At 49.2% G+C, this 22,357-nt stretch overlaps 1 protein-coding gene across 1 annotated transcript in view; it reads left to right on the forward strand.

Annotated features, from left to right (window-relative positions):
* Nucleotides 1-22,357, forward strand: part of LOC138526300 (E3 SUMO-protein ligase RanBP2-like) — a 1,418,318-nt gene that overhangs the window by 416,913 nt on the left and 979,048 nt on the right. The window contains exons 12-13 of the mRNA XM_069636875.1: nucleotides 8,219-8,342; nucleotides 8,565-8,726. Of these exons, the coding sequence (XP_069492976.1) occupies nucleotides 8,219-8,342; nucleotides 8,565-8,726 (286 nt within the window). The remainder of the gene's footprint in view (nucleotides 1-8,218; nucleotides 8,343-8,564; nucleotides 8,727-22,357) is intronic.

Below are 22,357 nucleotides of genomic sequence, written 5' to 3' on the forward strand. Positions count from 1 at the left end.
ACTTCTCGCCTTGGGTTAGTGGGACCAATCGACCCCAAGACAAGCTCATCTGGAAATCCTCTCGGAGCTGGCTGTACTTCCATTGCTGCTTCTGGAACCGATTGCCAGGCAGAGGAACACCAGAATTTAGTGAGTGTCTTTAAGTTGGACTCGAGCTCCAGGAAGATCTTCTGGACTCCCAGGTGGCAGAACTGACAAAGCCTGAGTCACCTCAACAGAGTCCTGGACCCCAGATGCAAAGAAAGGTCCATGGTGTTATCTGAGAACCGCGATGTGCTATTTACGAGAGTCGCGAGAAGCTGAAACCGCGAAGTGCCGCTGATCTGAAGTTAGCCCCTTGCTGCCGCCGACCCTCCATTTGTAGTGCCGGAGTCCCCTGACATCCTCTTATCTCAACAACTGAGGCCCAGCAACACCAGGTTCTGCGGACCTACACAGGAACAGAAGCCAGCTGGAACCAATTTCTTCTAAAACACTGTGCAAGACGGTTTACCTACCTGCACGAAGTGCTTCAACTCACCTAGACTTTTGCTCAACTAACATTGGCTGTCCTGACTCCCTGAAAGACTGTTCTTACCTCTGACTTTGTGCTTTGCCTTTCCCCCAGGAAAGGGTTAATTTACTTTGCATTGGAGAGTTCAAAAAGTACTTGCCTGCTTAAGAATATTTAACCATTGTTTTATTCCCGCAACTTCTTCTTTTGACACTAATCTCAGTATTGCTCTAAGTGTACCAGTGATATATTAATGTCCACAGTGTCCTAGTTATTTAAGTCGCCTCAGGGTGTAGGAAGAATCTGTGTCATCCCAAATGGGTATTTGCTGATTTAAAGAAACTGAGTGTGTGTATTTTGAAGTATATTTTTGTGTTACATATATATTGCACCCTTCTGAGGAAGGCTTATTCAACTGACTGTTAAATAAATGAATAACTGTTTAATCAAGAAACCCTGAGTGTAAGTTTATTTGAATACTTGTCACTGTGAATCTTTGTGTTAAAACCCTACTGCTCAAATTGACCCCTCTAGCGATAAGCCTGGTTGCTCAGCCACACTACGAACTTGTGTAGTACAAACTTATACCAAAGGTCGGGGTGCCTATCACCAGGAGGACAAGGTTGCTGTGGTCTCCCACAGGGTACTGCTTACAATCTTGCCTAACACCATCTTTGACCGTGTCGAAAGCAAAGGATAGATCAAGGAGAATGAGGATGGAGGGAAGGCTAGGGTCAAGATTAGAGAGCAAGTCTTCACGTGTGTTCAGGAGAGCAATTTCCATGCTTGTGGCTGCTCTGAAGCCAGATGGGTAGGCATGGGGACAACCAACCGATTCAGTATGTAGATTAAGTTGGGAGATGGTCACCTTTTCCAGGAGTTTGCCCAGGAAAGGAGTGATTGAGATAGGGTGGTAGATCGCCAGAGAGGAAGGATCGGCATAGGGCTTCTTAAGGAGCGTGTGCACAAGTGAGTGCTTAAGTGGGGGTGGGAGAGGGAAGTTTCCAGTGACAAAACGGGAGAGAGACAGAGATTCTCCATGAACATCAGAGCTATTCCCCCTCCAGGACGATTGGTTCTGGGTTCGGAGAGTATCTTTTAGCTTTCAGGAAGGAGAGTGTCCAAACTTGTGACAGAGCTGGCCGTGAACCAAGTCTTGTGAGACTGAGTACATCCAGATCAAGCTGTTCGAGAAAACGGCAGCTGTCTGAGGAGTGTTTGACATCGGAGCGAGAGCTAAGAGTAGCGACATGGAAAAGGTTGCCACCTTTGCTAGAATTCTGTGTAGGGCTATAGGCATGAGATACGCCCTGTGGAAGTGTTAGAGGTGCCCGAGAATGGGCAGAGGAGGAAGGAGATGGCAGAGTAGTCAGGGAGAAGGCAGAGTGGTCAGAGAAGTGGCAGTGGAAGGAGGTGGCAGACAAGCCAGAGAGGGTGGGAGGGAGGGCTGGAGGGAGGGAGGGAGGGAGGAAGGAAAAAGCTTTGGGCCGCAGTGGCAGCAAGTCTTAGTCGAGGCCGCATCAATCGAAGGGGGCGAGTGGCTCATCGTTGTCCAAGTATGGTCGGCTGGACAAGTTCAAGGGGTCTGGTAGGCCTGAGAAGTCTGCGGTGTCGGAGAAAGACCTGGTGAAGCCGGGGGAGTCTTCGTTGAAGCACTCGTTGTCCAGGGACCATCACAAGTCTTCGAAGCATCGTTCCGGGTCTTCCAAGAAATCCCGGTCTCTGGTAAAATCAAGGCCAGGGGACGTGGTTCCGACGACGAGCTAGTCGATGGTTGTTTCATTGACGGTAGTGCTGCAGTCCCGTCGCCGACTGGTGTCATCGGTGCCGTCCACTACTGTGACGTATAGTGGTCCGCTGCTCTTGTCGTCACCGATGGAATCTGAAGTGTTGACAGGTAGGGCGTTGCAGTCTGCTGCCTTTGAGTCAGTCCTTCCTGAGAACATTTTTCAGCAAGATCCGGCTACGTTTTCTGTTTCTTCGCGGATGGTGGAGGAACAGGAGCCAGTGTTTGACCCATCGGCTTTGGGTCTGGAGAGTGAGAGGCCTTCAACGTAGTGGGGTAGGGGCTGGGCCGCCCCTTTATCCATTGGTTAACCTGCAATCTCTGCTGTCGCTGCAAGTACTGTCTACGCTTCAATCTTTGGTGGGGCAACTGGATGCAAGGTTGCCTCCTCCTCAGAGTCCGGCGGTGCTGGCGGTCGAGGTATTGCCTGGTGAGGTGCCTAGGAAGTATCCTCCAGCACGGTTGCCCTTGCTGGTAGGGTTGGGTCATCCACGGTCTCATCCTGAAGAAGGCGAGTTACCTGATTAGGACCCAGAGAGTGTTTCCGCGGGACATCCTGTGTACTGTCATCATCGCCGAGGTTTGACACGTGGGACATGGACGTGGAGCTGCTCCGTAGTCTGGCTCAGCCATCGCCTCCATATGATATTGGGGCGTTCCACGCCATGATGTCGAAAGCATGTCTGGAGTTTGGGCTGGGGCCTGAAGAGGAACCGAAGGACTGCTTCCTCTTCGACCATATGGGCAAGCGGAGGAAGGCTGTCTTTGCGATGCCGATAATCTACCACGTGTGGCAGGAGGGCCTGCGCACAATGCGCTACCAGTTTTCAGAGCCGGCTTTGAAAGGTCGCCTTGAATAGAAAATCAAGGCTCCGCAGTTTATCCTTAGATGCCTGGTGTTGCAGCCCATGCCAGAGTCCGTGGTGTCGGCGTCTGCCAGCCGTAAGGCCAGGAACCAACACGTTTCTGGACAGTCAGGCCAGGAAGCAGGACGCTTCTGGTAAAAAGGGCTTAACGGTAGGGCCCACAACTGTGAAGGCTGTAAATTCCTTGGCGATTATGGCCAGATATGATTGTGAAAAGTGGCATTGGCTGGCCCTGATTCTGGAACATCAACCGGAACAACAGCGAAAGGAAGCAATGCTGTTGGTTCGAGAGGAGGAGACCTCCAACCACAGCATCAATATTGCTGTGGACCTGGCAGAATCTGGTTTGAAACAGATTAATAATGGAGTAGTGCTCCGACGGCAGGCCTGTTTAAAGTGCAGACTTTTGCTCGGAGGTCCAATATAAAGTCATCGACATGCCCTGTGAAGGCGAACTCTTGTTTGGTGAAATAATTGAGGCCCTGAAAGGTTTCAGAGGATACGGAAACCGCTAAATCCTTGGGTTCCTTACAAAGTGGTCGCTCTTTTCGCTTCTTTCGAGTTTTCTGTGGAGCCTCGGGGAATGCCCAGTTTGCTTCCTCCAGAGGCCGGGGGTATTGACGCTCCAGATACTCTTCTCAAGGGTATCGGCGTTCTATCCAATCAGCGCAGAAGGGCTGGGACTTCCAAGCTCAGCGAAAGAAGGGTCGCAGTGCATGGCCACCAAGGGGCGACAAAATTTAAAACTCAATGACTGCCTGGGGGGCAGGGTCGCCAACCCTTTCGACGAGTGGCATAAGATAACATCAGACCGCTGGGTGCTTGACACGGTGTGTCTTGGCCACTCGGAATTCCGGCGTCCTGTTCCTATTTCCGCCAGTGAATGGGCTTCAGCCGCACCTTCAGATACTGCGGCAGGAGGTGGTGCTCATGCTAAAAAAAGGGGCGATGGAACCAATTCCGGTTGCGGAGCGGGGCCAAGGGGTGTACTCCCGTTACTTTGTCGTGAAAAAGCCCAACGGCAAGTGGAGGCCTATTCTAGATCTTCGGGCATTGAACAAGAATCTGCAACGCCTGAAGTTCAAGATGCTCAACCTTCAGGATGTCATCCAGTCAGTGCAGCCGGGTGAGTTCCTGGCGTCGTTGGGTCTGGAGGACGCCTATTTTCACATCTGTATGCAGTGGAAGTGCCGCAGGTTCCTGTGTTTTGTGGTTGGAGAGGAACACTATGTTTCGGGTCCTCCCGTTTGGCCTGAAGTCCCCAAGGACATTCACAAAGTATCTGTCTCCGGTGGTGGCCTTCCTCCGGAGGGAAGGTCATCATGTGTACCCCTGCCTGGATGATTGGTTGGTGAGGGGCGTCGCAGGGAAGGGCACGAGAATCTCTCATGGCGACCATGCGGCTGTTTCAACGGCTTGGATTCGCTGTCAACTTCGAAAAATCATATTTGACGCTGTCCATAGAGTTGGTGTTTCTCGGGTGCAGTTTCTTCCCCGGCCAAATCTGGTGAGGCCTTCCAGCGAGCATCTGGTCAAATTGCGGGCCAAGGCAAGTGAGTGGAAAAGGGGCCCGGTGATCTCGGTCCGAGGGTACATGTAGCTGTTGGGGGCCATGGCATCGTGTATCACTCTTCTTCCCAATTGCCACCTGTTCATGAGGCCGGTGCAGGAGTTCCTTGTAGACAGATGGTCGCAGAGTCTAGGATTCTGGTCAGACACGTTGGTGGTCGACTAAAAGCTTGGTGGACACCCTTCACTGGTGGACGGGCAAGGTCAATCTTGTAAGAGGCATGCCCTTGCTGTAGCCGGAGTTCCAGTTTTAGATCGTAACAGACGCTTTCCATGTAGGACGGGGGGGTGGGGGCACACCTCGACAGGTGCATGGCCTATGTTCTTGGGTGCAGACTTTGTTAAATATCAATGTGCTAGAGTGGAGGACTGTGCACTGGTCCCTAAAGTCGTTTTTTCTGCGGATCGGTGGTGAGGGTGTTAACAGACAATACCACCACCATGTTCTATTTAAGGAAACGGGGGGGGGGGGGGGGCACATTCCAGAGTCCTGTTGGTGTCACAGGACATTTGGCATTGGGTTCTGGCTCAAGGGATCAGCGTTGTCGCTTTCCATCTGCCCAGAGTTCTGAATGTTCAAGCGGACGCGCTCAGTGGGGATGCCAGTCAGCTGCACGAGTCGGGGCTGAAGGAGCAGCAGCAGGTGACTCGGATCTTCCGGCGATGGGGGCATCCTCCGTTGGATCTGTTTGCTATGAGGGAAAACGCGTGGTGTCTGGAGTTCGCCAGCAGAGGGGCTCATCCTGAGTCATTTGGGCAGACGTGTTTTTTCGTTTCTGTGGACTGGTCTCTTCGCGTATGCATTCCCCTGCCCCCCCACTCCCACCCTTCCCTCTCATTCAGGGGACCATACAATGGATTCGGAAGTACCAGTGTTGAGTGATTCTGGTGGCCCCGTTCTGGCCAAGGCAGACCTGGTTTTCAAATCTTCATCTGGCGGTGGAGGAGCCGATTCAGTTGGGAGCAGAGCCGGTTCTCCTGACTCAGGGCGACAGCAGAGTGTGGCATCACGATTTGGCGTATCTCAGCCTAGCGGCTTGGCTCCTGACCACTCCGTCGGTCAGTTAGGTATACCCCGAGAGTGGAGTAGGTGAAAGGCCTGATGCATGCGCTCTGCACGTCCCAAACTAGAGATTCTGGAGTTGGGCTGCGCCGCTGTGGTCAATACTGTGTGCACCTACTACTACACAGTGAAGAGAATACAATAATACAGAAAATGACCCGCAGATCGCGCTTCTCCTGATTGCTAATGTAAATTGCTTATATACAATTCAACTAATATATATATGAGGAAAATGCTCAAAAGTCCATGTATTGGTGCACTTTATTTACACCCTCTGTCAGCCGACACGTGTTACGACAATGGAGTCGTTCTCAAGGCTATCTTCTGCTAGTTGTATTATGGAGAGTATCCAAATGAATTTAACATTCCAAAATAAGTCCTGATATCGTTGTATCCATAACATGTGTAATACTCTGTTATGGCCCTCCGGATGCTGGCATGGTTTAAGCTCACGAATCACGTGTGTTTCAAGTTTGTATGATTAGTTGTCCCCGTTATGTTTTGTTGGACGCGATCTGCAGGTCATTTTCTGTATTATTGTATACCCCGAGAGTGACGACGGATTGTGGAGGCAGCGAGGGTGCCATCCACGAATGTCTCATGGTATTAAATGGGCGAGTAAATCGAAGCCCAGCAACGTGTCCTGTCGACAAGTGACCGATCACGTGTTACGGGTAACGCAGAGAGTGGAGTGAGCGGCGAAATTGGGCGGCCATGTTTGTGTGGAAAAATACATTGCATCACTGAGCGTCCAATAAAGCTGGTCTGTCTTGTGAAGTGGAAAACAAGTAGCTTCAAGCGGCTTCATATTAGCTTTTATTTACTTGCTCCCTTCCAGCTCTGAATCTAACTACCGGACCGCTGGCCGCACAGCACGCAGACTTTGGACAGTCTCCCTGTCCTCAGCGACACAATAGGTGAGCTAATGCACTTCCCCGTGGCAACGTTTTTTTACATAATGACAGATTGCACATGTGAATTCGAACCATGACACAACGTACGGTTCTCTGTGTATGTAATAGCTCGACCCCAGGTAACACGCGATAGGGTCTAGTTAATGAAACTCCAGGTCTCTTGATGTTTCTAGGGCCAAACTCGCTTTGAGTTGACCCTCTGCACAATTTCTAGCTAGGATTTGAAAATTATTTTAACTTTTGTGTTGTGCCTGCAGGCACTACAATTCCTAATGCCCCTTCCTTAAGACCCAGAAATATAGTTTTCTTTTCTCCTAGGTTCCCAGGAATGCATTGTTGAAAATACTACAATTGGAAGTAAATGGCAATGCTTGTGATCATTTAGGACCTCTACACTGGAAGAATCCACCTTTAAGGGTAAGAGCGAGGCGACAAGACAACATTGATGGGACTCCATAGAATTTGTTTCTGGGGCCCCCAGAGATTGTTCCATCATTTCTCTAACACAGATACCCTCTGTCTCTTCCATTTTACCCCCCTGCCCCGTTCTCTCAATTGTACACGTGGGGCCTCCTAATAACAGTCAAGACTCACTGAAAAATGAAGAAATAAGACCATACACTAATCAGTGATGGTCTACAACAGCTGTGATGAAAGTGGGGTAATAACCTTTCACCAGTGAAACCGGTAGGCAAATGCTCTGTACCCCGGTGTACAAGAGCAAAAAAATAAGAATCGCAAACCAGGCTCCAGACTGATCCTCTCCAAAAAAAAAAAGAGAAAGGACCACAAATCTATCCGCTCTGGGAACAGAGTGAAAGAATTTTCCATAACTCCTTGCCCCAGAAAATAGGAGTCATCACTGAGCCAACTCGGTCTTCTGAATTGTGTAATTAGTAAAACTCATCTCTGTTCTTTGGCTCCTATTGTTTCTCAACAGCCAAAAAACTCTTCTCTCTCTTTTTAAAGAAGAGCTGCATTCCATAGAAATCGAATAAAATAGGCTTAAGTTTCATTTGGAAAGCAACCAATATTTTAGATAAAGGCTAAAGGAACAAAAAAGTGATTGACTACAGTATGCAAAGTGATTACAAAAACAATTCACCTGAATCGCAATGTGATAATATGAAAGCTATTGGGGCCATACAAGTGTGATACTGATCCATTAACAATATGTACCCAGAGGAGAAATATTGTGATAAGGTGAGTGACATCTATTTTTTGCATATTTGTTAGCTTCAGATGTCGACAACCAAATTGGCATTAACCAATTATGCAATTTGTTAGTTTAAATCCAGTAACTTGGTTGATGCCGGTTTCATTTTTAGGTTTCGTTTTTTCACTGTGATAAGCAAGGCACTTGACACCATCACTCTTGAAAATGGCATTGCACCATTTCACCTTTTGCCCGGAAGATTTTGTTTGATGACGTCAGTGTTTCAATGTAGATTGTAAAATAAAGCAGATTAAGACTTGTTTTTATCAGTGAATTGAAAATGGTAGCTCTAAGTATTTGTTTAATTTCAGGCCAGGTGCTTCAGCAAAATTGAGGCTATTGTTTCAGCATGAGCTCATCACCCTGCGAGCGCTAGAAAAGCATGGCCTTCAACCTGCTATGATCATACACTGGGCAAGAAATCTGCATAAAACCGTACGTAATCTATAACATATTTGTTGGTGTGTATTCCTCAAATATAATATAAATTGGTTGAAATGACAATATAGGAGGTATTTTCGTTTTGCGTGCTGTCAATTGGTCATTAATGGAATGTGTACATATCGTTCAGAGTAATACAATTCAGTCTGTGAAAATGCAGCAGTCTGTATTAAAGAAAATCCTTTTTCCAATTTCCAATGCTGTGTTTATTTGTAGGGCAGTGCTGTGAATTCCTATTATGACCAAAAGGACTACATGGTTCGCTGTGTCCACTATTGGAAGAAGGTTTTGCCATTATTAGAAGGCATAAGAAATAAGAGGAGTATTCCTGAACCCATCGACCCATTGTTCAAGCACTTCCACAGCCAAGATATCCAGGTAGTGCCTAAAATTAACCTTAGCAGCTTTTTCATTTATTTCAAATTATAACACATGCCATCTTCTCTGCAGATTCCTTCTTTTCCTTCCAAGCCTGCAACCTCAACATTTCAAGTCTGGTCACACAGCCCTGCGAGACCCCAGGGTGGTGCCTTGTGTATGCCTCGGAACACTCAACAGAAGTGATTTTCCTCCCTCCTTGGATATGTGGCACTGCCAACCACAAACAATATTTTCTGAGCAGTTGGCTCCCATTTTCCTGCACCCTCTAATGTAGGGCTTTACATTGTTTTCCCTTTTTGTTTAATGTTGGTGCCTCCGCTAAAATTACTGCAAAATAAGTTGGGGCTTCTGGGTTTAAGACTTTTGTCAGGTACTCCAGGATGATTTTGAAGATAAAACCATGATTGGTGTATGTCGTGTCTGCTGATCATCATGACTGGAATCGCTCTGAGGCTTGCCATAGCTTAACGGAGGGCCAGGTGCTCTAGCAAGCATACATTGTATTTGTCCTAGTTAAAGGAGGCCAGCCTGCCTCCGGAGAGGCACAGGGAGTCTGTGAATACAGAGTGGGATTTAGACACCCTCATGCGGGAGAGACTCAGGCTGAAGTCCTTCAGTTTATTCTGGGCATATAAAGCATTTGAAGAGACTATTGCGTAAAGGTTTTCTAGTTTCCAAACCTAGGCTTCCCAGGAAGAAGAGGTGTTTGTCCCTTTTCTTCTAGACCAGGATCCCACGGACTGGTGGAGTGAGACACAGTGGTTACAGAGCCAGAGTGCTCTAGAGGTGCCGTTTATGCCAGCAGTGAAAGGGAGGAGGGGCCGGAATCGTCCCCACAGAGAGATTATGGTGTTTTTTCGTAGTGTTAAAGCAGCAGTTTGTTGCTACTCCCACTGTGCCTGTTCGGCCATAAAGTCCTGAGCTGCAAGGTTTAGCGGCATCCAAGACTTCTGATGCACCAGCAGATGACCAGCATGCCGTGTTAAGACCATCTTTACCATGGAGCTCTGTTAGGTAGATTTTCATTTTTATGCTCAATCTCCTCTACATGCGAGTCCCCCAGCACTTTTTGCTGGATTTCCCCTGAGCGAGTGGGAACCTTTTTCCACAATCACTATTTTACCCTATACTTTGGGATATTTTGTATTTCTTTTTGTAACTCTTTCATAGAGAAATGCTTTCCTCCAGGTTTTGTCATCTTTCGTGGACATTTCCCACATACAACACACTGTGCAGTGTGGCTGGGAGGCCCTTGGGCACCTTTTTATTTTCTGTTATATTCCTTGTTAAGTATGAATAAGTGCAGTCCGACTCATGTGGGACTACACAAGATTTATCTGTTTGGTTTTAGATAATCCAACTTTTAATATAGGCCTGTACTACACACGTTGTTAGTGTGACTGAGCAGCCAGGCTTATCTTAAGAGGGGTAATGTGAGCTGTACAATTGAAATCAGTAAGTACAAGTAGCCAAGTAACACTTAAACATTTAAAGTTATATATACATATTTATTTATAATGTACATAAGGTTTAAATAAGCTTTCTTTAAAAAGGCATTATCTACTAGTAACATTCAAAGTTAGGATTCCGTTTTTAAAAGACAATAAAAGTTGGTAAAGATTTTTCTTTTGCTAACACATGTTCCAGCACACAGTGACTTCAGTAAAGATCAGTATTGCACTTATTTCATTTACCAATTCAGTTATTGAATTGTTAACGGAAGGAAAGGTTAGAATAAGATTTAGAACATACTTTCAAAAGTTTGTATAACAATTAGAATCTCGCAAAGGGAGGCAGGTAAACCTTTTTCCCAGCAATAAATGTCAACAATTAAAACCTATGAGGCAACAAGTACTGTCTAAGCCAGTAGGTTCTGAAGAGTGTCTTTAGGGAGCCAGGGCAGCCAAAGTCAATGGACAAGACAAAGTCAATAGTTCTGATGCACTTGTTAGATAGTCTTGACAAAGTTAGTAAGTTCTGAAGAAATCACTGTAACTCAAGTTAGCTACTCTGTAGAGAGCACAAACTGTAAGGCCAGTGCAGGAGAGTTGAGATCAAATCCAAAAAGCACTTCCCAAGGCAGGAACACAACTTATGGCTAAAAGGTGAATATCCTAAGCCCCACAGTACCATTTGAAGAAAAATGTTCCAGCTGGATACCTCCTTGCTGCAGCTTGGCAGACACTTGTTTCCTGGACCTTGGTTGTGGTGATGAAAGGGAGGATGTCTGGTGGGCTCCTGTGGCAGTTCTTGGGAGAGACACTCCCCAGCAATGGATTTCATTTGTTTCAGTGACACTTTAGTGTTTTGGCGCATTTTCCTCGGCACCAATGAAGAACAAAAAGCTGTTGTTGGAAATGGCTTGCTTTCTCGGTCCTGGACTCTGGTGAGGGGACTCTGGATCAAGATTTCCTGCTTCTACATGGTCCTTTTGATGCCCATGAAAATGTTGCCGGATTCAGACTTCGCAAGACAATGCACTCGTCAAGGGTCACAGGACCCCTGGCATTTGTTTGTTTATTAATTTGATAATGCGCACCAAACCCTTGGGTAGCTGGGCGCAGCAGTCCAAGAAGTCTCAAAGCTTAGTTACATTGCTTACCGCAGGTACATACATACAGTGCAGTGCATATAATTTGTGTGTCAAGGAACATCTAGATATACATACATATGACAATGCAGTACATATTGCGTATATTATATGGGCATATGTGCAGTCAAGGAATGCAAGGTCAGGTGCAAAGGTTGCAGTAGTCGAGTCGTGGGTCGAGTAGCAATAGGGAGAAGGTATTTGAGTGCATTATGTCTAAATTTGGTGTATGGTTGTGGTAGTCTGTCAAGTGGGAGCGTATTCCACGATTGCGCAGCTTTAACTGGGAAAATGGTTCCTCCCGCCGTGGACCGTTTAAATCTAGGAATCTCGATCAAGCATGTGTTGTCAGATCTCCTGGGTCGGGTGGCTATTCTCCTAGAGATTTTTTCAGACCAGTAGGGAGGTGGTAGACTGTTCAGACATTTGGAAGTGAGACTGTTTTTTATTTTTAATAACTGTTTATTGAATTTAAACAACATAACATAAAGAGACGTACGAGAATAAGACATGAATCAGCAGTATACATGTTGAAGGCAATCGTCCATATCAACAGGGCCGGTAGGGCCGAGGACCAAAAGACAACAATAAGACAAGGTAGGCAAGCAAGGCTAGCAGCATTACCGGTGTGCCCCCACCCACAGGGCTCATTGAGTATCTAGGCATCTACCCCATATTTTTTCGAATTTGCGGGGGCAGCCCCTTGCATTATAGATCTGGCGCTCTAAGGTTGCGCACCTGTCCAGCTCATTACTCCTGCGGTTCAGGCTCAGTGGATCGGCAGATCCCCAATTGGCCGCTATAAGTCTTTTGCCTGCCCCCAACGCAGTTGCCAAAAACATTTTCTCATATTTGGACAGGTGTACTCCGTCTCCCCCCCTCCCCCCACTCCCTCCCAATGCCCAATAGTACCATCTTGGGGTCCCTGGGAATTGGTGTCGCTAGAGCGGCTGAGATTGTGTTGACACAGCCCACCCAGAAGGCCTGTATCGCCTGACAGACCCATATCATATGGTAGAAGGTGGCGGGTTCAGTTTTGAATCGAACACATGTCCCATCTTCTATTCCACCCCATCTGGCCATTGCAGTGCGTGAGTGATATGGAGGATCCTCGACTGTATTAGTCTGAGCTTGGATTCTATCCCAATTTCTCTGGGGGACATTAACGCCTCTACCCAATCTTCAGGTTCCAGGGGGCCCAGATCCCTTTCCCACTTTGCCTTTAGCCCGTCGAGTTGTGCAGCCCCGAATGAGCTAAGGGCCTGATAGAGAGTGGAAGTGACCCTAGAAGAGATGTGTTGCGGGAGAATATTGGTCTCGATGCGAGAGCAAGGGGGTACGACCGTCGTGTCGGGGAATTGGGTGCGGATAGCGTGGGACAGTTGCGCATGCCGAAACCGGTCCATGGGTGCCAGGTCGAATTGTTTGCGCATGGTCTCAAAGCTCAGGAGGCGACCCTCTTGTATTACGCGTGCTAATGCTTTTGCCAGCCAGTGACCGAAGGAGCCCATTTTGACCAGTTCCGGGAGGAGCGCATTGTGCCATATGGGTTGCGACAGTGTTGGCTGTCCTTCCCAGCCGATTAGTTTGTGTGCGGCCCGCCAAGCGCGCCGGATGTGGTGGGTCATTTTGGGCAGCACCGGGAGTTGGTCTTGGGTGGCATAGAGGATTTGGAGGGGTGTTAGCGGGGCCATGGCCTCCAGCTCTATACGGATGTGTGGCAGTGTGGGGTCTGCGTGCATCCAGTCATTCACTACTCCTATCTGTGTGGCCAAGTAATAGGTGCATATGCAAGGTAACCCGATGCCTCCCTCCCACTCCGATCTATGGAGCGTGTCAAGGGCAATCCTGGATAGTTCCCCGCCCCATAGCAGTGTGCGCAGGTTCTTGTCAATGAGTGCAAAGGTTTCTCGGGGGATGGGGAATGGGCGTTCTGGAGGACATACAACAGTCTGGGAAGGGTCATCATTTTGAATAGTGCGGCCCGGCCCATTAGCGACAGGGGAGAGATTGCCAATGGGGAGTCTCTGTTGAACCGCTCTATTACTGGTTGTATATTATGTCGGGGGAACCCATCAAGCGTCGGCTCGAGCCGTATACCCAGGTATTTGAGTTCCCTGATAGAGACATGATATGGGCAGGTCACCGGGATCGCAGACTCGCCACCCTGAATCGGGAAGAAAATGGTTTTGGCCTCATTAACCTTTAGGCCTGCAAAGTATTGGTATTCCCTGAGTATGAGGGAGACCACCGGGCACGAGATACTCGGGTTACTGAGGTATATGAGCAGATCATCCGCATAGAGCGAAAGGCGGTCTTCTCCCCCTCCTGGCCAGACGAAACCGGTCCAATTGGTGTTAGCTCTAAGCTCAATCACTAGTGGCTCGATGGCCAGGAGGAAGAGGAGTGGAGACATCGGGCATCCCTGTCTTGTGCCCCGACCCAGGGGGAATGGTTTGGAGGACCTGCCGTTCACCCTCACCGTGGCCTCCGGGGATGCATATAACGGTCTCACCCAGGATTTAAATGTCTGCCCCAAGTTCATTCTAGCCATGATCTCCCACAAAGCATCCCACCCCACAGAGTCAAACGCCTTTTCGAAGTCCACCGCCAGGAGGGCGAGTGGGGCTGGTATTTCATTTGCCATGGACAGCGCCAATTGGACCCTGCGTAAGTTCATCTGAGTTGATTTATTGGGCATAAAACCACATTGGTCCGGGTGGACTAGGGTCTCAGTCACTTGCAGTAGTCTGTTGGTTAGTGTCTTGGCGAGGACCTTCGCTTCGCCATTGATCAAGGATATCGGGCGATAGGAGGCGCATTCCTGCGGGGGTTTCCCAGGCTTATGTATGACCACTATGCATGCCTTCCTGAGGTCTGGGGGAAGTGCTCCTAGTTCTCTGCTGCGTAGAAACATGCGGTGCATGTGGGTGGGTAGCATGCTACCTAGGCACTTCCACGTTTCTGTTGGGAACCCATTGGGGCCCAGAGTTTTCCCGGGTTGGAGTTGTGCCAGAGCATCTTGCACCTCGGTGTCAGTGATGTCAGCATTCAGGAGGTCTGATTGGTGCTGCGGGAGTATCGGAATCTCGATGTGGTCGAGGTATCGGGAGGGTTCAACTGATGGATTCCCAGTGGGTGGGGTATAAAGATTTTTGTAATAGGTGGCGAATGCCTCGACGATATCTGAGTCTTCCGTCAATAATGTCCCATCCGGAGATCTGATTGCCCTAACGTGTCCCCTGCTCTGCACGCGTCTCTCCAACCAGGCCAGGGTCTTGTTAGCTTTGTCGCCCCTTTCATATATTTGGCTTCGGACCAATTGGTGAGCAGTTTGTGCATTGTCTAGGGACAGGTTACTGAGGGCGTCTTGCGCCGTGATCATCGGCTCCTTTGCTTCTTGGGTGTTTTGTATAAGGGTTTGTCGCTCACACTCCAGGACGCGTGCTTCTGCTTCCCTGACCTTCTGGACTTGGCGTTGTTGGTAGGCGGAGACCGTGGAAATAACCTCCTCTTGAAGGACTGCTTTGTAGGCCTCCCAGATCGAAATCGGGCAATCTACCGAGCCCTCATTAAGTTCGAAATATTCCGCTGTCTTCTTTTCTAGCTCCTCCGCAATTTCAGGAAGACGGAGATGGTATGTGTTTAGGCGCCAATTACGATCCGGGCGGCAGGAGGAGTTCTTGAGAGTTAAAAGAAGCAGGGAGTGGTCCGAAATTCCTCTCGCGAGGAATACAGCGTCGAGAAGCCTGTGGGTTATGTTGCAGGGGATGAAGGCGTAGTCAATCCTGGAGAATGATTTGTGGACCCCTGAATAGAAGGAGAACCCTGCCTCGTCCCCATGAAGTGTGCGCCATGCGTCCACCATTCCTGAGGTCTCGACGAACGTGGCGAGCGGCGTGGAGGTGGGACGTGTTCCAGCTCTCCTATGGGTTCTGTCGATTGTGATGTCCATTAATTCGTTAAAGTCCCCTCCGAGCACCCACACATCAGCCTCCTCTTCCAGAAGCAAGTTCTGTAACTCGGCGAGCAGTTCTTTCGTCAGCGTGGGGGGGCATAGAGTGCTGCCAGGCCCCATTTCTCGCCCCAGATGTCCGCCAGCATCAGCACATAACGGCCCCGGGGGTCCGCCCTGATCTTCCTAACCTGGAGAGGGACTCTCTTGTGAACGAGTATCATTGTGCCCCTAGCTCCTTTCGTGAATCCGGCATGGTAGACCTTCGAGTAGTTGGATCTTTTGAAAAAGATGGTGTTTGTGCCTATCAGATGCGTTTCATTTAAGAGGGCAATGTCCGGCGAGTGTCTGTTTAGGTACTGGAGCACCAGTCTTCGCTTTATGCTGGAGCGAGGCCATTGACGTTCCAGGACAGTATTGTCACTTTGTTGGAGTTCATCCTGTTTTTGTTGGACTATCTGAGAGGATTAGTGGCAGTTGCATTTTTCCCGGGGGCGTATGTCGTTTTCCTTCCGGGAGGGGCCCTCGGGGGCCGCCTCTCACCGGAGTGCCTGAAGACTGGCAGATACTTGTGTCTCTGGTCCTGGCCCAAAATAGTGTTTGTTTGCCTTGCCTGCTTTCGTCGGTTTCCAGCTTTCTTTTCTCGTGCTTTCGCTTCCTCGAATCCCCAAAACTCCTCCCCCCCCCCCCCCCCCAACTGGGAGCACCTGTCGGCCAAACATTGAACTTATAACTTGGTGAACTTAAACTTCGTCGGGATAACCCGACCTGGGGTGGTAGCTCCGGAGGAGTTACAGCTTCTGTGGAGTCACTTGGACTGCGCTTGAGACTGCGATACCCAACCGTTGGCGGCCGCAGTGATGTAGTTTCCGTATTGTCACGTAGCTAGTTCGGTTCTATGGTGCCCAGACCTCATCCGTTCTCTGTGGTATTTTTGGTGGGACGCTGTGGCGATTCGGTTCCCGGGTCTATCTGGGTATGGGATGGCGAGCGCTGCCCGGGCCCGGGTTTGTGAGCAGGCGGTCCATTGAGGATCTGTGTTTCGAGCCAGTCTCATGCTTCTTTGGGGTTGTGGAATAGATGGGTCGTGCCCTCGTGGTGCACCTTAAGCGTTGCCGGGAAGAAGAGAGCGAACTTGATTGACCAGGAGTGAAGTTTCTTCTTGACGGAGTCAAACGACTGGCGGGCCTTCTGGACCTCTTTGGTATAGTCCGGGTAAAACCCCACTCTGTAGCCGTTGTATGTGATTGGGCCGGAGGTCCGTGCCATCTGCAGGATAGCGTCTCTGTCCCGGTAATTGAGACGTGCGATTATTGTTCTGGGCGGGGCTCCTGGGGCGGGTCGCCCGGTGGGTACCCTATGTGCTCTCTCAATGGAGAAGAATTTCGACAGTTTCTTAGGGGCAAAGACATGAGTCAGCCAGTCTTCTAGGAAGAGTTTGACACTGGGGCCTTCCTCTTTCTCCGGGATCCCGAGGATCCTGAGGTTGTTGCGACGTGCCCTGCCCTCACTGTCTTCGGCCCGGTATTCAAGTTGGTTGACTTTCTGGGCAATTATGGCCAGTTGTTGCTCCAACTGGCGGACATTGTCTTCTGTGTCTGACACTCTTTCCCTGACCCTGGACGACAGGTTACGGAGATCCTGGTGTAGGAGGGATACTTCTGTGGAGACTCCGCTTATTTTAAGTTCCAGCTATGTTCTCGAGTCCCCAAATGCCTTCATTAAGTCATTCACGGAGAGTTGGGGGTCCTGAGTTTCTTCCCTGTTGCCTGCTTCCGCCAGGTCTTGTGTCTCCTGGCGAGAGGGGGTCTCTACTGTGTAAAGGTCCATTTTACTCTGCAAGGTTTGCCGCTTAGCCTTGTCCTTGCCCATGGCCAAGTCGTTGATTTATGTGAGGATTTAGGCCCGGGTGGATAGTGTGAACGCCCTTCCGGGATTGCCGAGGAGACCAAGTTGAGGTGGGCTTGCTGGTCGTCCGTCTGTCGGCACTCAGCCCCTCTCGGTGCTTTGGAACAGGGACAATGTAGGTTGCTGAGAGCCAATCCCCTGTTCTGGGTGGTCCGGCGTGCTTGTTGTGGGGTCTGAGGTCCTCTGGGGGGGGAGGTCTTGTAGTTGCGTACACGTAAGGACGGTGCCCACCGTCTCGGGTGTGTTTTTGTTCCTGAGTGGAGTGGAGCGCAGGGGGAACCAACACCCCGCCACGTGCACTTTCGTAGGGGTAGTGTCTTCCCGGGGGACCGTTGGTTGTAGGGTGGCAGCTCAGGCTTCCTGCAGTGATGGTACCCCAGGCCCTTGGGCTGGGGAGGCCCAGTAGAGTCTGGGGGGAGTTTGCTTGATCCCACCAGGAGTTCTTCCCCCTTTGTGGGGTGTGTTCAGTTTTATGCCTGTAGGGCTGTAGGGCTGTGAGTCTTGCGGCTATGCGTTTTGAGTCCTGCATCAAAGGCCCCCACTCCCCCAACAATCATGCCCCTAAAATGCCGCTTTGTAGTCAGTCCTCTGGGCCTTTAGGCAATTTTGCAGTGTGGGGGTGAAGTTATACGTGTTGGCACCAGTACAAGGTGCTTACCGAGGTGGGGGCGGGGAGCGCCTTTAGTCCCCTCTGCTCGGGTCTGCTGCCGTCGTGAGGGGGTGGGGGGTTGTGCCGCCTCCTTTATACAGGCCGCTGTCCCACGGTTCGCCGTATTGGGGGGCGGGGGGAGAGGCTCCACGTACCTTGTTGCTTATGGGGGAGCGCGACACTGCGTTGTCTGTGTCGCGGCTCAACCCCAGGTGCTGCTGTCTCGCTGATGGGGGGGGGGGGGGGGGGGGGGGAGGAGAAAGGAGGGCGGAGGGGTTCCAGCTCCAAGCCTCTTCCCCGTATTCGCCCCCGTTTGTGCAGTCCGGTCTGGCCGCGTGGATAGGCGTCTGGCTGTCCTGCGTGGTGCAGATGGGGTCCCAGTCGTGCCGCGGCACGGGTGCCCGTCCGTAGGGGAGAGAGGAGCTCAATGCAGGTGTCAATGTGGTGCCGTCTCCTGCTGCCCACGATGTGTCTGTAACACGCTGGCCCAGAGGAAGAGGGGCGGAGCGACCGCTCTCGGCCGCGTAGCAATGGCGGCGAGTCCCGCGCTGGCGGGCCCGGGGTCGCGTCTCACTTCTCCGAGAACGATTACGCCCCAAGTTGCAGCAGTTGTTGCCTGGGTGCGTCCGCCACCGAGATATCGTCTTCTGAGGCCGGGTGGTTCAGGTATGCAGAGATTTAAACAGGATATATTGCGTGGCCGCCGGGAGCCCGAGACGATTAGCTCCTCATGCGCGGCTCGCGCATGCACAGCCCCCAGAGAGACTGTTTTAAGGAAGATTCTATCGTCGCTTTTCTGAATTTAGTGATATGCTCTCTGTAGGGGATATTTAGTGCTGCTCTCAAGACTTTGAAGTTTGTCTGTGAAATACTTGTTGGCTCCAGAGTTCAGGGCGTTGCAGTAATCTAGTCTGGACATTATGAGAGCGTTGGCCAGGGTGATACAGCTAGCACTGGAGAGAAACGATCTGGATGCTCAGATAAGTTTGCAGGTAGAGGCTGTTGTGGAGACGAGGGAATTGACTTGCTTCTTGAGGGTGAGAGAGGAGTCCAGGTAGAAGCAAGGTTTTTACCACGGGCATCACCTTGATATTGTTATCAATGTTGAAGGATGCGTAGTTTGGTCTTAGTTTCTTTAGGTTGGTGACAGAGCCTAGTATCAGTATCTCAGTTTTGTCGTCATTCAGGCAGAGGCCGTGTGATGCCATCAATGCCTGAATGAGGATGTATATCTTATTCACCAAGGCTGAGTCCGCTGCGAAGTTGCCCGAAAGGGGTATGACTATCTGGGTATCATCTGCATAGTTAGTGTAGGTGACACCAAGTCTATCCAACTTGTCGAACAGCGATTTGGTGAAAATGTTGTACATGGTGGGCGAGACACAGGACCCCTGTGGAACTCTGCAGGTTATTGGATGGGATCTGCAGAGACTGAGGTGGAGAAGACTTTCATAGTCCGGTTAGCAAGAAAGGATTAGAGACATGCTATGGCCTACCCTGTGAAGTTGGCGGCAAGCCTGAGATGGTTGCATAAGACTACATGATCCACCAAGTCGAAGGCTGCCGACAAGTCCAGTAGAAGTAGCAAAGCTGCTTTTCCGTTATCCTTTAGTTCCTCGATTTGTGTCTTGAGGTCTAGCAGGGCTGTTTCAGTGCCATGGAGGGGGCGGAAGCCCGATTGCCGTGAGCCTAGCATGTGATTAGTTTCCAGATAGTCCTGAGTTTGTAAATAGGCAACTCTATCAATAATTATAAGTAGGAAAGGCACAGTGGTAATAGGTCTGTAGTTGGTAGGGATGGTGGGATCAAGGGTTTGTTTTTTAAGTAAGGGAAGGACCCAGGATTCTTTCAGATTAGAGGGCACTGTATTTGATTTAAAGGAGGAGTTTGAGCTTCGAGATAGATGAAGGGGGCTAGGTCACTGGCTGCATCCTTTATTATTTGTGCTGGGCAGCTATCGCCCTTGCAGTTAGAAGGTTTGAGGGAGACTGACTTTTTCAGTGTCCATAATGGAGATCGTCTTGAAGCTGAAAGGCGGAATAGCTTTGGTCTCAGTAGGCTGAGGTAGTTGTTGATCAGAGAGGGGTAGCGTGGCCTTTTTGTTAGCTATTTTGAGTTGGAGAGTGGAGATTTTATTCGATAGGGCTTTTTGTATGTTAGTACACCATAACTTGTCCTTGGGGACATTGTTTACCGGTTGGATAGGGGATTCCATTTCCTGGAGGAGGGAGAAGAGTTCCTTAGTGTTAGATTTGCCTTTTGTGATTCTGTCATTGAAAATATTCTTTTTAGTGTTGATTATTTGTTTTTTATAGAGTTTGGATAGTTCGGTTAATGTGTCTTTGTTAGTGTCAGTAGGGGAGCTGCGCCAAATAGCTTGGAGCTTTCGTTTAGGTTTTCTTAGATCCTTGAGTTGGAGTGTGAACCAGGTATTCAAGTGCGCTTCCTGTTTGCCTTTGCGTAGTTTAACTGGTACAATGGTGTCTAGTGCTTTAGTCATGGCGTAGTTGAAGGTATCTACTAGTGTGTCGGGGTCAGCATTGCTTTCCAGTTCATTGATAGAGGGAAGGAGGAGGGGGATGAGTTTATCTGCCGTAATGTCCTTGTTACTTCTGGTCAGGAGGGGGGGGTGCCACACTAATGATTTTAGGGCTGAGGGGGATCTTGTGTGGGGGTAAAGGTTAAGTAGTGGTCCGTCCATGGTTGCGGGACGGTGTTAGTAATAGCGATGTTGCAGTTAAGATCGGATACCCAATCGAGGGTCCTTCCCTTAATTTGGGTGGAAGAGAGGACTTTTTGAGTAAGTCCGTGATCATTTAGTAGGGCTGCTATTGATTGGCCGTGTTTGTTGTCTATATCATTAAAGCCAATGTTAAAGTCACCCATCAGCAGGGTTTGTGAGTGGGCTTTAGTATTAGCTATGAGGATTAAGTCATCTTGGAAGGTTCCTAGTGGTCCCGGAGGCCTGTATATCAGGTGGATAGACGGCGTGCGATTGTTGGATAACATCAGTTTACCTGTGAGTATTTCACAGGATGAGCAAGGTGGTGAGGTGTAGAGTCTTATAGGAAGGGTGGTTTTGGAGATGATGGCTAGACCACCGCCTCTGGCATTAGGCCGATCTGCTCTGAGTATCTGGTAACTGTCAGGTACGGCTATCATAAGGGTAGGTCCTGCTGCCTCGTGGAGCCAGGTCTTAGTTATGGCGAGCAGGTCATTGTTTAGAATGTCCGCAATTTTGGCAGCGTGGGCTACCATTGATCTAGCATTAATGAGTGACCCAGTTAGCGCCAGGGTGCTATTGGGTTTGGGTATAGGTGGAGGTTTGGTTGTGGGGGGTAATTTGGCTCATGTGATTCTTTGTGGAGATATGGGCAAGAGTGGAGTTTGGGGTATTATGTTTGGTAGCCTGTGCTCGCTTAGACACATGGTCATTATGTTGGGTAGTGAGGAGTCTGGGGGGACTGTTATTTTTTTTCTTTTAGGTTCGTAGAGGCAAGGGAGTCTTGATATAAGTCTCATGTTTCTGTCTTTGGGTGGGCTTGTTCTAGTAGAAGCAGTGGCCATGATTGTGAGGAGACCAAGCGTGAGTAGGAGGGTCTGGGTCTTCTGATTTTTGCTCATGTTAGGTAGGTTGATAGTATAAAGCATTTGCAGTCTGCTATCAGCTAGTTGTGATTTAGCAGTTGGATAACGCTAGAAGCTGTCTGGATTCCATTTCCGTAGTATTGGTAGGAGGTGCTGTGTACTAACAGCTAGATGCGATTTCAAAAATAGGAAGCAAAAATATAGGCTATGATGCTGTGAGCTAACGGCTGGATGCATTTTCAGCAGTGGGGAGCACTGGTCGCATTCAACTAAGTACGGTTTCAGCAATGGGAATAACTAATAACTAGATGCAGTTTCAACAATGGCAAGCAATGGTCACATTCATATGACTAGGTTCAATTTCAGCGATGGGAGGTCAGAAGCACTTTCTACTGTGACTGAATTAATATTTACACAATATAGGCTAAAATGCAGTGTGGTAACAGCTTTATGCAGTTTCAACAATGGGAAGCAATGGTCATATTCGTGCTGTGATTAGGTTTCCACCGCACAAATGGTTTTTGGATGAAATAGGATTGTCAACATGACTAGATTCCATTTACACAATATAGGCTAAAATGCAGGTATGTGTGCTATACCACATGAGCATAATGCCTGCACAAAAGTATAAGCGATTTGGTCGTAATGACAAACTATGGTTGTGAGACATGTTGAGGTGCTGTATAATACATTTATAGATCGATCATTCTGAGTATAAAAGAGCGTCGCCCACTTTTGCACATGATAGTAGTAATATATGTATCAGCAGTCTATACATGCAATTATACATTTCAGTAATCATTACAGCTGAATGCAAAACATTTGGATAAACTGAAGGGCCTCAAGGGGAAATTAGTTCAGGCTTATATGGCACCTGTCCGATCGGGACGGTTAGGCAGACTATTGCAATCCCATGTGCGAGTTCAGTGGATTAGAGA

The sequence above is a fragment of the Ambystoma mexicanum genome, chromosome 7p (genome assembly GCF_040938575.1).
Source record: "Ambystoma mexicanum isolate Mex_15411 chromosome 7p, UKY_AmexF1_1, whole genome shotgun sequence".
NCBI lineage: Eukaryota > Metazoa > Chordata > Amphibia > Caudata > Ambystomatidae > Ambystoma > Ambystoma mexicanum.